Below are 13,831 nucleotides of genomic sequence, written 5' to 3' on the forward strand. Positions count from 1 at the left end.
GTTACAGCCACGTGCGGTACCCCGCATAAAAATAGGACAAAAATGTTCCATTTTTGATTTTTTTTTTTTCTTCAAAAGTGGTCCCGTCCCGAAGGATGGATTGTCCCACAAGTTTAAGGGGACAGGACGTTGGAGTATAACCAAGTTTGCACCCAAGACCTATAGCCATTCACCCATGCTCAGACAGAGGTCGTACCTTCGGTGTCTTCAGGGGCTTTCATGAGCCCCGTTCGAGGCAGCCTTCAAGGGCTTTCAGGAGCGCTGTCCGAGGAAGCCGGCCCAGGCAGGTCGCCCAGCCTGCACCAACACAAGCAGCACAAATCCATCGCACAAGGGATTCTTTCAGTCCCCCTCGCAGGCACCAGCCTCAGAAGGAAAGAAGCAGTGACGGTGCCCATCCAGATCCACAGATCTGCGGTGGGGCAGGTTTGCCCTTCTCGTTCATTTCTGGCAGGCGGCAGGCAAGGTTTGTGGACCCCCGATTCCCTCAGTGGTTTCCTGTGGCTTCAACCTGCCGATACCTCCAGTTCCTCTTTCCTCCCCCACACTGCAACAGATGGGACAGCAACTCCTGGCAGAGATCCGAATGCTCTTGGCGAGTCAGGGGGTGGAGGAGGTTCCAGCCTTGCAGCGAGGCATGGGCTTCTATTACCTTATCTTTGCCGTACAGAAAAAGAATCGGGCTAGCTCTAGAGTTGTACCATCTTTGAACCTTTCCCTACCCCTTCAAAAGTTCAAGATAGTTATGCCAGCACTCATTGCGGAGACAGTGTGGGGCAGACTGAATGTGCTCCCTGGATCTGAAGGATGCTTACCTGCATGTCCCGATTTGGGAGCACCATCGTTCCTTCTTCCGGTTCAGGATCATATGCTTTAATTTCCAATACAAAGGCCTCCCATTCAGCCTCAATTTGGCCTGACGGTTTTTACAAGGATAATGAATGCAGAGGGAGTCCAGCGCACAGTTATCTATCAATCTCAAGAAGTTGCAGCTACTTCCCACGCAATCCTTAACATTCCTGGTGCACATTTGGGATACCAGGGTTGGGGGGCGGGGGGGGTGGAGAGATCTTCCCCTCAGAGTACAATCTCAGCAATCAAGAAGGCCACAGGGCATTTTCTCAGCAGACAAGTAACCTCGGCATGGTGGTACCAGCACCTGCTCAGAATAATGGTGACTTGTCTGCTGGCTGTACCACACACGACTCAAAATGAGGAGACTGCAGCTACATTTTTCAGCCTCTTGATTAAGAGACTGGCTCCCACGCAGCTCTAGCCAGCATACCACAGGACCTTCTGTAGTGGAGTGCAGAGGCCAACCTGTTAGTGGGCAGGCCGTTCAAGCAGCCGCTACTGGAGGTCACCATTACCACAGACATGTGCCTAGAGGGATGGGGGTGGTCTACCCTGGACATCCACAGTGTCCATGGAGTCTGGTCAAGGCAGGAACAGCTGGAACACATTAACTGGCTCGAGATGGCCATCTGGCTTGCTCTCAAAGCATTCCTCCCCATTGTCAGCAACAAGTCGGTGTGCATTCAGACAGACAGCTCCATGTGCCTGCATGCATTACATCAACAAGCAGGAAGGTACCAAGTCGCCACCGCTTTGCAGGATGTCCATCGACATCTGGGAGTGGGCACTGTTGAACAACATTTACTGCAGGCTGGGTGAGGGGGATAAGGGGTGGTCGACAACTACGAGTGGGAGTTGAACGATGATGTCTTGAGTGAGATAATCAGGTAGACCTATTTGCCACCCTGAGCAACAGGAGATGCCAGTTTGCCTCCTGGATGGGGCAACTCAGAGGATCCCTAGGGGATGTGCTGCAGATTCCATGGAACAACATGTGGGCTTACACTTTTCCTCCCACTTCGTAGATTCACTGGGTCATCTGCAAGGTCAAGGAATCACGGAGGCTTCGACTCATGATAGTGCTGTGGTGGCCAGCCAGACCTTGGTTCTCAGACTGTCGAATCAGCCTCCAGTCCCCCTTCCGTTGGGTCCACCCACCCCACCCCCCACTATCCCAGCAAGGAGGTACAGTAGTGCCACCTGCTCCACAGACGTTCGCCCTAGCAGTGTGGTTCCTGAACAAGTCGCCCTGAAACATCTGCACTTGTCACAGGACACTAATCATTCAGGGGGCAAGATACAGGCACTAGTGGCTTCAGCGCCATATACCACATTTCACCAGGACAAGGTGGTGCTAAGGACGCACCCTTCATTTCTCCCCAAGGTCATGTCATCTTTTCACCTCAATGATGAAATAGTACTTCTGACATTCTTTGCAGATGCAAAGGATGACGCACAGAAATTATTGCACTGTCTGGATGTAAGAGCTGGACAGAACAAAGAGCTTTATGTAAATCGGGTGCATCCAAGGCTTCAATAGCTAGGTGGATCGTGATGGCCATCAATGAAGCGTATGAGGGGCAGCACAGGTCTTTGCCAGCAAACATGCAAGCCATCAGAGCCAAGGCCACAGCTGCCTTCCAAAGACATGTTCCATGGCAGACGATTAGCAAGGCGGCTACTTAGGCTTCCCCATTGGCCTTTTGCAAACACTACTGCTTGGATGCCAGCGCCAGATCTGATGCAGCATTTGGCCAGGCAATTTTGAAATACTGGTTTTCTTAGAGGGGCACGTCTCCTCCCCACAGCTGCATTCCGTTTAATCGCCCATACAGTATAGAGGAAAGGAGACAGGATTTAAGAGTAAATTATATGTTACTCATCGTAGGGACCAACTTATTCCTTATCCCCTTTCCTCCATACATCCCACCATCCTCCCCCTTAATAAACCTGTGTTATTAGACAATTGTAATATAGCAGACGCGTCAAAGGGGACAGAGGCGTGGCACCGGTGGGTGGAGTCTGGGGAGCATGCTTTTAGCGAGGGACGCCTATAAAGTATGGAGGAAAGGGGACTAGGAGTATATTAGTCACTACAGTGAGTGACCTAATTTACCCTTGTGTTTTGTTAATCACCGATTTTGTAATTGATTTGGGTGTCACCTGCGTAGTAGTAGCAAGTGAAGCAGCGTCTTGAGGTTGATTAGTGGAATCGTGTAGATGTTGGAGACATGGGGATAGTGAGGATCTTCCACAGGTGGTGTCCCATGGTGTAGATTCTTTCAGACATGAAAGATTAAATCCAGAGCAGTGCCATGTCGGTGAGCCCTATATCTTCCAATCTCTTTATGAGGATGTTCTGGCTGACTGGCGAATGCTGCAAAGAGGTTGAGTAGTATCCGTGGCGAGTTTGTGTTTGAGTCAGCGTTGGTCTTTAGGTCTTCCCATATAGTTAGAAGTGCCATCGCCATCCCTCCCGTTGTTGATTTTAAACGTGTTCCAGTGTTCTCATAGTTTTGCTGTATAGGAAAGGTTTGAGATCGGTCTGCAGTTCGAGAGGTCTACCACATCACTCATATCCTTATGGAGTGGTTTGATGTACGCAGATTTGAATGCTCGCAGTACTCTCCCGTTTGAGAGCAATAGGTTAAAGAGGAAGCATTCCCGATGGTGTGCTCTGTGTAAGGATTGGTTTATAGATGTCAGGTGGGCAGCGGTTCATTGGGGAGCCTGACTTGTTGCTACTTTTCACCAGGTTGATGAGTTTTCTCTCGACTTCTGGGCAAAGCTTTTAGGTGGTTAGGCGCCGATTGGTCTTCTTTGTATGATGATCCGGTGTACGTCATCGATGTTATTCTTAAAATGATCTGCAAGATCATCGCATATTTTTTGTGAAGGCACAGTGTGTTATTGCATCCAGGAGATTTCTCATCTTGTTTACAGTGTTGATAGTTCTGAGTTTTGGTGGCTTTTGTGATCCTTGCATTTCTTTTGGCATGGGAAAACAGTGTAATCATGCCCAAGTTAGGCTCTCCCCCTCCTGAAACCTTAAAGAAGGGTGCAAAAGACCTCACACCTAGACTGCCAATCTCCCCCTGACGCCAATCTTTGTGTGCAGAGAGAATTAATGTTACAGGTGAGTTCTCATTTCCTCTGTAGAGCCCTGCTTATTTAAATCCCTGTAACAAGTCCAGGCTGAGTTCAGATGTGTTACTACTCCAAGCAAAACCCTTGGGAGACATATTTGTCACATCCAAAAACCCTCATTCTTTTGAAAGCAGGTTGTAAGGTTATCATATGTACAATTTATGAAAATTGTTAACAATTTAGATAATATTTTCATTTGTATGTGTTTTCCGGCAGCCTATCATTCCAAATGTGTGGACCCTTGGCTAACCAAAACAAAAAAGACCTGTCCAGTGTGTAAACAGAAAGTGGTTCCATCTCAAGGAGACTCCGAAACAGACTCAGACACTAGTCAAGAAGACAATGAAGTAATCACCGAGCACACACCGTTGCTCAGGCCCTTGGCATCTATTAGCACACAGTCATTTGGAGCAATGTCCCATTCACACCAGAACATGGCAGATTCTTCCGAATATGAAGATGATGAAAATGAAGATACTAATAGTAGTGATGAAGGTGAAACAAATGAAGAGAATAGAATCGTAGTTCGACTGCAACAAACTGCTGAACTGGATTCAGATGGAAGGAGGAGCATAGTTTGAAAAAGCTTTGTGAGAAACTGTCCATTTTACTACCCAAGTAAAGGAGTGTGAAGACATTAATGTAGCATGAAAAACGTGTCTTATTGCTTCTGTCAGCACAATGGAACCAAGTACTGATCATTTGTTTACTAAAAATGTATTTCTTGAATGAAAACCACAAATTGATACAAACTACATATATAACAACATTCAGAAGTTTTTTTTCCTCCATACAGACAATTCATGTGACTTAATGATTAAACAGTGAGCACTGTACTGGGGAAAATCTTTGTGAATCTGTAAAGGCGACTTTGGTTCTAAAAATCAAAAAAAGTATGCCTGTACCGTTAAATGCATAACTATGTAGAACGCCCAGCACTGTTTAACTATTGTTGGAAAATTGACAAATAAAATGTGGCCTTTTTCCACTTTTTAATTTCCACCTTTTAATTTTGCTGCGGTTAGCTCCGTTTATTGCACACCTCTGGGTCCCAAACCAGCATGCTTTTGGGTAGAAACATCAAAACTATGAAATCACAATACAAAGAAACACAATAGGCAATTATTTATATTTGGTTGGAATAAATTTATTTCATCTGTCTGTAAACATGGTGTTTTAATAGTTTATGGCATTTTCTGAAATGCATATTAAAATCAGATGAGTTAGACCGTATCCCAGATGTAACAAAAGTGCAGGAAAAGACAAATTAACAACAGGAATTTGCTTAAATCTGTACATAATCCACAAGGCCCAAACAAAGCAAATACTAGAATGTCCCTAAACGAGTGCCATTAGAAAAAACAACCCTCAATCATCAGTTAAAATCCATCTCAGAATATTAACAGTTAAAGTTAATCTTTATTACTATGGCACAGAATACATTTTAAAAATGTTATCACAAGACAGCCAAGTCAGTTATTCCAGCCAATACCATCTCCCATTTGTTCTTTTGTATACCGAATTCAGCACTTTTATTTTTAATGGGCAAAGTACCGTGATTTAACTGACCATTGTGAATACACATTTCAGATGACTAGAACAAAGTTTACTCAAGTTTCTGCAGCAGGGTTCAGCAGATCCAATGCAATATTATATGTGAAACAGATTGCATTTCAACTACCAGCCTTCATCCAAACAATGGCATTAAAGCAGCAATTTTGTACATTACCAACAAATTAGCAATATGACAATTTAGTGTCACGACTACCAGTAGACAGCTTAAGGTGGTAGTTACCCCTCTTTATAAATGACGTTTTATATAAAATGCCAAGCTGCAAATAAAATTGGTCCTATGAAAAACAAACTGGACACACTCCAGATGGTTATATTGGGCTATGGGATATAGAAGTTTCACACTAAAAGCTTTTAACAATTCATTAAAAGCATCAGGAGCTGATAATTACAATGTTCAGAGCTATGCAGGATGGAATGTCCCTTAGACACTGAAGTTAACATTCACCAAACAATAGTGTCTGGAAATGTCAGTTTTATAAATCACCCCACGTTTTACTTTTCAGAAAAGGGATTTAGCTTTTTTGTTTAAATATTACATTTTTAAATATCACCCTTCAATATTTTTTCTAGCTGCTGCCCAGTTTTAACTGAGAACAAGTCTGGAAATTTCAATTGCAAGAAGACTGTACTCAACCTTACCTAACTGCGTGCTTTACAATTTTCTCCCAAGTAATTACTATATGATAGCTAAAAGCTTTCCACTTTGGAAGTCAACTGTAAACAATAGTGTACTGCGACAACAGTAAGTGATTAAGGAATTATTATACTTAAGTCGGGGAGCATAGGTAGTGCTCAACAAAAAGTTATGTACAGATACATTCTCCTTTGAAACTAGAACAGAAAAGGTGCTTGGGAAAGGGGCACTTGTGCAGACATTATACATTTGGGGCTAATTACACATGGAACACCTTTCCTGAAAACGTAGTGTATGGACATGTAGATAGATTAATGAGGCATTTCTGCTGCAATATTTTTAAAGATAAAACTTTTGGCATTTGATCCTCATTTCAAGATAGTTGGGGTATGATCCCAGGAAGAAATGTATTTGCACCCTATAAAGCAGTTTTATAGTTGTTAGTTGTACTGACAATCAAGAAGAAGATGTTACAAGCTAGGATGTTTTCTAAGACCATATAGAAATATTCAACTTGAATACCGAAATGATTTTCAAGACATTGCACCTCTATAAAAAGTAATTAAACATTGGTATTGAAACGTTTAATAATCCAGGCACTGAATGAAAAGTGTAATTAAAACCATATCAATGAAAAATGGGAAGAACAAAAAAAATAGATGTGCATGCACTTCCCTTCCAACCATGCTCTGCAAAAGGAAGACTAACTGAGCCGTATAAGTCGCTCAAGTGCTGAAAAGGCATGGATCAAATTAGATTGTACAATCGGCACTTTAAAAAAAAAGTCTTAGTTGTCAGTATCAATAATTGCAAATATAAAGCAATACCCAGAGTTGGCATATTCCATCCCCAAAATATCATGCAGCTCATCTTTAGTGTTTTACTGCAATAATGGTGCAAAACATGGGATTTAGTTACATACAGTGGTTAACGAACAAATGAACAAAAGGGTACTATGGTTGTGACATTAGAAAAATATGGGTAAATAAAAAAATGTAACTACCATCTACAGTCTGATAGCATTGCGAACACAACTGGATGATGATGATGATGATGAACAGTTGCTAGGTAGATGGGGAAAGGCTGCTTAGCATCCAAGCTTGCAAAGGTATGAAGACATTTCATATGCTTTCTTGTTGAGAAGCCCTCCATGGACACCTTCTTTTGCCATGATAATAACCAATGCTGGAGTACACAAGGAAACAAAAGAACAAGCATGAACAAAGAAAAAGAAAAACACCTTTCCCCACCAACAAAGGGATACAAAGGAGACACTTGTTCATACCCCATCGCCCTACATTGCTAATAAAGATTCCATAATACTGTAAGTTAAGCTCACTAACAGGAAAGTTTAGTAGCAATTCTTCCCGAGTAGAATGTCTGCCTAATAACTAGAACCCAGAGTCTCTCAAGTATTTTGCCATCGAGTATGCCTTCTTATTCAATCCACCTCCATGGACCCCTTCTTTGCCCATTGCAAAGACCAAGACTGAAAGAAAAGAAAGAAGAGAAGAGAGATTTTAAACAAGCAAGAAAAACAAAGAAAATAGTGCAGTTATAGACGACACCGCAACAAGAGTTTATTTGTAGCATAATCAGACAGTAAACTGGTTAAAAACCGAAGATGAAGCCACCAACGCAAACATAGCAAACAGGCGTAGGAGAAAAGTAAGAAGGAACAGCAAAAAGAAGAGACAGAAATTATTTAGAAAGGAAACCACCAAAGATGTTAGTCTACTAGCGCGTTGGTAAATATTAGCCAATCACCAAGGCATATTAATGTTACTCAGAGATGTAAGAAAAGTTGATTGCAAACATAACTGCAATGAAATGAGCTGATAGATTAAAAAAAATAACAGGTCAGTTCGTGAAGGATTGCTGGGTTGGATTATATCAAATGCTAAGAGATACTTTAGCATTTAAACACAGTTAAAAATTCTGCCCATTACCCCCACAGGAATGGGTCCTTTAAGTGAAACGTATTTTTGTACATATTAGATGGCTGAAGTACTTGACAGAAATGCTTTAAAATTAACTGGAAAATAATCTTTAAAACCCTTAAAAACCACCCCCACATGGAACAGTTCTAATTAAGTATGTTGACACAAAATCCTGAAATACTAGTGCAATATTTCTACTACATGCATCCCACACATTTTCGAACAAAGCAAACTATGTGTCAGCAAAACTAATTTGCAAGCTCGAAACCCCGTCAGAATTCGTTTTGGGATGGTGAACCTACATTCCGTTCACAATGAGTTATTATGCCAGATTCCATGCGCAGTATTGTAGTGCTTTTTTAATCCTATAATGCTCCATTTCATCGTAAACGAGTACACATTTCCCTTTAAAAAAAAAAAAGTTTGATCGGCGAAGGGAAGAATGTTATTTACCAGAAGCAATATATTCTCAAAGGCTTCCAGCTCAGGAGGACCGGTGTGGGCAAGAAACGGGATCCTTTCTCTAGGCTGGTAATATTTTCAATGTCTAATGTCTCAAGAGGATTCTTCTCTTTCCATTGTTGGGGCAGATGGACTTCAAAAGTAGTGTTTTAATCTTATGTTTCTGAAGATTTTCTGCAATTCAATCTCAGTTAAATGGATCTGCCTTTGTCATAGGGACAAAGGACAGTCCTTCAGCCAAATGTTTTTCTGGTTAACTGGGGCTATAAGTGTATAGACTGACAATCGGTATATGATCTGTCATAGTTTGTTGACTACCACTGCCTTGTTCTCATTCTCCGTTTGGGCTGTGGTGGTCATTGTATCGCCCCCGTCTCCCTCCTGATGTACTAGGGGCCGACCCTCCACTCAATGTTGTTGGATCAGAGTTGCTAGATGATCCAGATTTATTGGAGAAAGTCACATATCGATTAGGTCGATAGTGTTATTGATGTTCTGTATAAAAACCACCCCTCATTAGATAGGTTTTTTCCTCTTTATAGTTTGTTGCAGCTTTTTTTACTTTCTGTATCTTTCTATCATTTAGAGAGCTCTTCATCCAAGTTCTTTAGCGGTTTGGCATCTTGCACTGTTTGATTATCCGCAAACTGTTTCTCCAGGGCTGCCAGTTCTTCACCCTGTATCTTACTCCTCTCCTCTGCTGTCTCAATGATATACGATCAAATCTTATGAGCATTTGTTCCCTACTTCACAAAAGTTTTCTTTAAATGAGGATTGTCAATGAATATGCGTGTGATATTTTTGACCTGGAGTCCCTCGGGATGATTCAGGTGTTCAGCATAAACTTGCCATGCGATTCATTTCTCATATGTTTTTTCTTTTTTTGATAAACCTTTTTCCTGTTCATATATGCCTACATTTGCTTCATGACCGCAATTTGTGACAAACATTGGTGGTGCACTTATTAACTTCTGATAATGTTCATCAGAATGATTAGATGTTAACATTTTCCATATTGATATTTTTTCTAGTACTTAAATGCTATATATTCCACAATCAACCCTTCAACCGCATGTTGTACATGTCAAAAAATATAAGTAGGGGTGCCTTGATTGGGTCTTGATCTGACAGGCTACACCTTATAGAAAAAAATTGATCAAGACCAATTTGTACAGGGAAAAAAAACAAAGCTTTAGATTTGCTTTTCAGACTCCTAGCATTGGGAGTCCGCCATTCAATTTATGTCACTGGTTAATGTATTAATTCCAATTCAAGAGTTAGCATTTAACAACACTGTATAAAACTATTGAAAAACACATCCTCATCAAAAATATGTTTTTCTCCTTTCAATGACAGGCGGTTATACACAGAGGTTAGTGATGAATAACTACAAGAGGGCAGCCACCACAGATGGAGACATCTGCCTTAAAGCCAACAAAAAGACCACTACACATAGACTCATACGTGTTGCTACTTTTAGCCCCATCAGCAATGTGATCAAGATCATACTACATAAAAACGGGCATTTGGTAAAACAGCAAGATTCTAGCCAAGAAATCCACCTTTGACTTAAGAAAAACTATCGGAAGCAGAAGCTAGTACACACCTACAGGTGTGCAGGGGAAGACTCAACAGTACACAATGCATGGGGGCTACCCCCGATCACTGGCTATTAAATGTGGCATGTCAGTTCACCAACACCAAACATTTTTGAGCAGGGACACATCAAGTGGGAACTTCTAACCCCACCCAAACTGCAATACAAAAAATGTCATACATTATCAAATGCCCTTGTGACCTATTGTATGTAGGCAAAACCATCAGGCCAGTAAAACGTATATTGGAACATCGGTCATGTGTCCGGAATAAACGCAACAAACCAACCTCTCGTTGAACATTAAATCCACAAGGGACACACAGACCGAGAAATGTTTATCTTACAAACTATTAAACCACACCTACAATGTAGCAGAACATTTACACCGATTAGAACTATGGATTTATCGTTTGGACACTGTCCATCGGGAATCAACATTTCAGTTGAGTGGAATCAGCACATTTTTACATGATCCAATGGCTACACTTGATATGATGCAGACTTACTGCACTCAACTGCCACCCAATGAAACCAAAACGATCATGCAAACTATTCCATTGTTGGCTGTTTGCAAATACTTTAACCCTTCCAGATCAAACTATTTGTGTGTCTCAGTAAACAAATGTACATATTTACCATGTTTGGTTAGCGCTTGGAGGAACACTCCGGATATAGTTTGCTATATGCAGACATTTGGCAAATGTCCATTAATTCTCACATAATATATAAACTATTCCCCATAAACGTATCTACACTGGGAGCGGATTTACAATAATTTACTTCAGTTTACTGAATGTGCCTTATTTCATTATATATATTACTCATCTAAAATCGTATTTCTGATGCTTGTATCTGCTTAGATTCACATGCGGTGCATAGGCCGACATCTAGTGGAAGCTGCAGAGTATTACAGTTTGTTTTTTGAAACTCGAAAATTGGCGTCGACATAGGGCGTGCCAGTAATACTATCCCTAGTGTGACGTCTGCTATACCATGATCCCTTACACGTGTAGGACCCTCAGATTGTATTTTTTCTAACATGAGGTAGCTTGAGGAGTAGCGCGAGTACAGAGTATCCAAGCAGATAAAAAGATAAGACTACAAGCATCCATGTGCCTTCTCTCAGAGGGGAGGAAGGGTTGGCGCATGTGAATCTAAGCAGATACAAGCATCAGAAATACGACTACGGTGAGTAATGCATCCCTTCCGAGGCTTGTGGAATCTGCTTAGATCACATGCTTTGCATAGATTAGCGAGCAGTGTTAGAAGAAGGTGGTGGTATGTGAGAAGGGTCATGAGCAAATAAATGTCTTAGAACCGCTTGTCACACTGGAGTATCTGTATTGGAATGAGCGTCAATGCAGTAGTGCTGAGTAAAGGTGCGAATAGAGCTCCATGTAGCTGCTTTGCAAATGGTGTCAAGGGGTACATTTGCAATGAAAGCCAGAGTGGCCCCAGTGCCTCTTGTAGAGTGGGCCCTTGGCGTAAAAGGCAGTGTTTTTTCTGAAAGGGAGTAACACAGATGGATACATTTGACTATCCTTTTAGAGATGGCACCTTTAGAGACGCAATCTCCTTCTCTGCCTGCAGCTACGAGACAAACAGTCTGTCTTAGCGGTCTGGTCTTGTCTACGTAGTAGAGGACCGCTCTTCGCACATCTAGTGTATGTAGTTTCACCTCAGCAGAGCTTTTGGGTTCTTGGAAGGCCGGTAGCTCAATGGACTGGTTAACCTGGAATTTTGAAATTAACTTAGGCGATAACCTAGGGTGAGTTTGTAGAACCAGTTTATCTTTATGAACAGTAAATAAAGGATCCTTCACGGACAGAGCCTGAATTTCACTGACCCTTCTTATGGATGTAATGGCTACTAAGAAGGCAGTTTTATAGGTCAGGTGTTCGAGACTAGCTTTATGCATGGGTTCAAAGGGGGGAGCCCATGAGTTTAGCAAGCACCACATTAAGGTCCCACCTTGGTGGTGGGTTGGAAATTGGAGGGTCTCTTCACCCATTCTATAAAGGCTTTGACAACTGGCACCTTCCACCATGACACCTTGTTATGGGAGGTGGTGTATGCTGACAGTGCCACCGGGTGTACTTTGAGTGAATTAAATACCAATCCTGCATCCAGCAGGTGGAGCATGTAGGTAGCAATATTGGAAGGAGTGCAACCAACTGGGTTGATTTGTTCATTCTGGCACCAAATAATGAATCTTTTCTACTTATCAAAGTAACAGTGTCTTGTGTTTGGTTTCCTTGATTCTTTCAGGATATCCATGCATCTCTGTGGTAGATTGAGATGGCCAAACTCTGACTTCAGGAGCCATGCTGCCAAGTTCATAGAGTTGGGTTGAGGATGCACTGTTTGTTCTTCATGCTGGGATAGTAGGTTGTGCCAGCACGTGAGTCTGATGGGTTCGCACACTGTTCCGTTTGCGCAGGTGCGGGAACCACGGTCGTCTCGCCCACATGGGAGCAACTAGGATTAGCATCATCGATTCCCTGTGCATCTTGTTGACCACCTTCCTCATCAGAGGGGTTGGTGGAGAAGCGTAGGCAAACATCCCCGACCAGGTCATCCATAGAGCGTTCCCCATGGAGCCTGGCTGGGGATCCTGGATGCGAATCTTGGCCATTGTCTGTTTTCGCATGTGGCGAATAGGTCTATAGTGGGGAAACCCCACTGTGAGAAGAGGTCTCCTACGACTTCTTCGTGTAGACACCATTTGTGTTCTTCCGGGAGGAGGTCTCTGCTCAAAGCATCCGCTAGTGAAATGAGATCCCCTGGAACGTGTTGCAATGACAGGTAAATGTTCCGTCTGAGTGCCCATATCCAAATTTTCTGTGCAAGCCTGGACAGATTTGGCAAACGAGTGCCCTGTTTGTTTATGTAAAACATTGCTGTTGTGCTGTCAGTTAGAATCGGCACTAACAGGTTGGATAGGTGGGGTTCGAACGCTCAAAGCGCTCTGAAGACTGCCACAAGCTCTAGTAGGTTGATGTGATTCTTGGCCACTGTGTGAGACCAGCGGCCCTGAGCTGTGTGGTGAAGGTGGTGTGCTCCCCATCCTGACAGGGACGCGTCTGTAGTGACTACAGCCTGCATTTCCAGATCGTAAAAGGGTTTCCCCTTGGAAAGATTCTCTCTTGTCACCAGCGAAGACTCTGTACCTAGTGTTGGCGAAACAACCACTAGATCATCCCACTGACCACTTGCCTGAGACCACTGTTTCGCCAACCATTCATGCATGGGACGCAGGCGCGTGGGGGAACCAGGTAAATACATGACGCCATCATGCCTAGCAAACACATCGCTTTGCAAACCCTTATCTGACGACTGGACTGAATTTGCAGTAGTAGGTTCCGAATTCTTTCCTCTGATGGAAAGGCCAACCCCTCGAGTGTTTAGGACAGCTCCTAGGAATTGTTTGGAGGTGCTTGGCACCAGGCTTGATTTCTTCTCTTTGATTGAGAAGCCCAATTCTAAGAGGAGTCAGATCGTTCTTTGGATGTTGGATCTGCAAATCACTGGGGTCTCCCCCGTGATGAGCATGAGCCAGTCGTCTAGGTAAGGGTACACTGGGATTGCCTCACTGCGTAGGTGCGCCGCCACCACCGCCAA

At 42.8% G+C, this 13,831-nt stretch overlaps 2 protein-coding genes across 4 annotated transcripts in view; one reads left to right on the forward strand and one right to left on the reverse strand.

Moving 5' to 3' along the window:
• RNF13 (ring finger protein 13) overlaps positions 1–4,998 on the forward strand; it is a 1,183,896-nt gene extending 1,178,898 nt beyond the window's left edge. For both annotated transcript variants that reach the window (XM_069618372.1, XM_069618373.1), the window contains one exon: positions 4,219–4,998. In XM_069618372.1, coding sequence (XP_069474473.1) covers positions 4,219–4,583 — 365 coding nt within the window. In that variant the 3' untranslated portion in view covers positions 4,584–4,998. The remainder of the gene's footprint in view (positions 1–4,218) is intronic.
• Positions 4,999–5,124: 126 nt separating this feature from the next.
• The window catches only part of PFN2 (profilin 2), a 139,474-nt gene continuing 130,767 nt past the window's right edge, over positions 5,125–13,831 (reverse strand). Inside the window, exon 3 of one of the 2 annotated variants that reach the window (XM_069618374.1) lies at positions 5,125–7,396. In XM_069618374.1, coding sequence (XP_069474475.1) covers positions 7,299–7,396 — 98 coding nt within the window. In that variant the 3' untranslated portion in view covers positions 5,125–7,298. Of the gene's footprint in view, positions 7,701–13,831 lie in introns of both variants that reach the window. The other variant, XM_069618375.1, reaches the window with a different exon arrangement.

The sequence above is a fragment of the Ambystoma mexicanum genome, chromosome 10 (assembly GCF_040938575.1).
Source record: "Ambystoma mexicanum isolate Mex_15411 chromosome 10, UKY_AmexF1_1, whole genome shotgun sequence".
In the NCBI taxonomy this organism is placed as follows: domain Eukaryota; kingdom Metazoa; phylum Chordata; class Amphibia; order Caudata; family Ambystomatidae; genus Ambystoma; species Ambystoma mexicanum.